This window comes from Schistocerca cancellata, chromosome 1 (genome assembly GCF_023864275.1).
Source record: "Schistocerca cancellata isolate TAMUIC-IGC-003103 chromosome 1, iqSchCanc2.1, whole genome shotgun sequence".
NCBI classification, from domain to species: Eukaryota; Metazoa; Arthropoda; class Insecta; order Orthoptera; family Acrididae; genus Schistocerca; species Schistocerca cancellata.
The window spans coordinates 817,691,757-817,694,693 of NC_064626.1; the positions used below are offsets into that span (position 1 = coordinate 817,691,757).

Below are 2,937 nucleotides of genomic sequence, written 5' to 3' on the forward strand. Positions count from 1 at the left end.
TTCAGAAAGCTAAACACAACCAACATAACATATTTTAAACATCACTGTGGCTAAATATGAATTTGTGAACACATGCAGAATTCCTTACATCCAGTCCCAGCAGCTTTTGCAGGAAAGGGGACGTATAGCACGTCGTTCCAGGAAAAGTACAAATACAAAGGCAGAAGAGCTAAGAACAAATTGCTGCAGAACCTGCAGCAAGTGTGTTAGCATTAAATTTAAGCAACATCTAATGCCAGTCAAGAAATATGTTAAAATATAACCATGCATCTTCCATAGCTTCTTTATTTTAAAAAAATTCCCTTAACTGTTAAATTAGTACATAATATTTGTTCAAGTGAAGGTCAGCTAGAACATCAATTTCCATTTTTGTTGCTATGACACTCATTGTAGAAGGACAAAAGTTATAGAAGGAAGACCAGACAAAAAAGAAATAATACTTTTTATTTATTTTACAAGTTCTTAGACATCTGTACACACAACATCCTTTTCCAAGTCTTTTGTGAGATAGAACATTTAAGGAACTTGAAATGATCAAGCAAATGTGTTTGGCATAAAGAATTGAGTAGGATGTAATTAACAGAAAAATTAAAAGTTCCCTGATATTCTTAACATAAATATAAATTTAGGAAAAAATAGAAATGGTCAATTTGTGTATGTTCTTTCATGAGACTTTCCATAAACTGAAAAGTTACAAAATGCATAATGTGGAATTCTGCTTTTTACATATGGTTTTGACCAATGACATATATTCCCAGAGTCATCTTAAAAAACAGCTCCATAAATATTGCACTTCTGCCCAGTTACCTCACATTTTCTAAGGCTTTGATTTTTCCCAACAGTAATCAAATGAATATACTTTCTCCGCCTGATCAAAAGTTAATAACTCCTCATTTCTCTCGAAATCTTGGGCTTTATCCATTGACATTGGTCCATCTTCTGAGACAGCTGTTCCACAAACTTCCTTGAATATTTCTTCTGGGGAAGCGACATCAGACAATCCCTTCTTAGTAAAAAAATTTGATATATTGGTACAGTCCCTGAAGAGAAATTCTAATGCCCGAGGATGATTTCTTTCCACAGCCTGGCTGACGTCAATAAACCAACATTTCCCTTGACGCCACAGGATATTGTACTCTGATAGATCAGCATGTACAAGATGGGCATCATTATATAACTTTTTCATAGTCGACAAACAATCCTCGTATGCAAGACTCAACTCGGCACACTTTAAATTTGCTTCTTTCAATTTCGGTGCTGGCATATGATTTTCTCCGATGAACGACATCACTAAAATGTGCTTCTTCAAAATTACAACTTCTGGACACAAAATACCTGCCTTCTGCATGCGAATTAAGTTATGCATTTCTTTCTCTGCCCACAAGTGGATAATTTTCCGAGGATTCTGTTTTGAAAAGCGATCTTTGAAACGGAAGTCATCCTGTATGTACTTGTCACGAGTTTTGAACTCACTCAAAGTGGTTTTAAATACTTTAACGGCACACTCCTTCGGTGCCACACACTCAGTGTTTGATCCTCCATCGGCATGCAAAACCACAGCTTCTTTCCCCGTGCTCAAAGTCCCATTCACTCTCTCCAAAATTTCCTGATTCACTAACTTGTACAAAAGTAATCGTGTTTTCGGGTCCACACCCAACTCTGCCGTTGCCTGGTCACACTTATCGGTGAGTCTATTCCGCCTTGCCTGTTCATTACGTGAGTAGACTTTTAAACTGTTAAACACCTTGTTTGAAAGTTGCATATCAAATCCCCCGCCGTCACCAGTGTGAAATTCTGGTGGGAAGTCCATTACTCGGGACGCATTTCTGCGACTTGACATTTCTATGTCGTGCTTTGTAACCATTTCCGTGCCTTGCTTCTTATAGCCGCACTTAGGCATTTCTTTAAAGGCTTTGTCTGATTTCACAAAACTGTCCCATACCCTGTGTTTATCATCGATGTCATAATCATCCGAATCACTATCTTGGGCAAGATTATCAGGTATTATTCTATAATTTGAAAAGGACACTGACACTTTTGAAGCACCATTGAACTTATTTTCCGTTCTTCTTAACATTTTGTCATATTCTTCATCGAACTGCACTTGTAACATTTGCGCAATCACGCGATCACTATCACAATCAGGAGAATTTGCGATCAGTTCTGGCGTTGCAGATGTAGGTTGTGATGATGTATCGTTATAGATGGTTTCCTCTTCTTTCAGCTGTAAATCCCTCGCTAACTGTTCAGACATAATATCCGCAAAAGAAACTGTTTCAGCTGGTTGACTCAATTTGCCCCACGGGGATGTTGCACAACTTACTTTCGATGGCGCTGTCTCCATTGCTGCTGTGTTTTTAGCACTGTGCACGTAACCAAAACAATTTTTCGAATATTCTCGCCTGAATTAAAACCTCTCAAAAACTAAACAAATGATTATTGTTATTTATTTCACAACCTGTCCCACACAGCCCTCCTGACCCCACAGAGGGTCAGTTCCCAACTGCACGATATCTTTGAACTAACAAAAGACGTAAACACGAAATATCAAAGATCGAATTGTCAAGGAGCAAATAAAATCGTGGACAGAAGTCACAGCACGCAGATAAACTGTTGCAAGAATCTGTCACCAGCTTCAAATTTAAAGTCTAATTAAGTGTTTTTAGGGAAACTGGCGCAGACGAAGAAAAAGAACATAAACTTTTTTCCTCAAATTAGTGTTTTCATTTTCATACCATCACCACAGTCTAACATAACAGTCGCGACACTCAATGCTGTAAAAGTTGTTGCCGTTTGACAGATGGAGCGACACTGGCGCTTCAAACGGCAGGTAAGGTGAACGTCAGACGTGTCGTAGGCATAATGTTTGTTTTGCATCCATTTCCTACGTAATTTCCGAATTATTCGAGTTAGTTTCTTGCCTCCAAGAGTTTGTGT

At 38.2% G+C, this 2,937-nt stretch overlaps 1 protein-coding gene across 1 annotated transcript; it reads right to left on the minus strand.

The window, feature by feature from the left end:
* Positions 1-425: 425 nt before the first annotated feature.
* LOC126188208 (serine/threonine-protein kinase RIO3) lies at positions 426-2,522 on the minus strand. The gene has a single exon (XM_049929761.1). It carries the CDS (start codon positions 2,342-2,344, stop codon positions 818-820), a length of 1,527 nt encoding a protein of 508 aa, XP_049785718.1. The 5' UTR covers positions 2,345-2,522; the 3' UTR covers positions 426-817.
* Positions 2,523-2,937: the final 415 nt, after the last annotated feature.

Bases quoted from the DNA above. Each gene is read 5' to 3' on its own strand.
- LOC126188208 (XM_049929761.1), bottom strand. From the start codon at position 2,344: ATGGAGACAGCGCCATCGAAAGTAAGTTGTGCAACATCCCCGTGGGGC.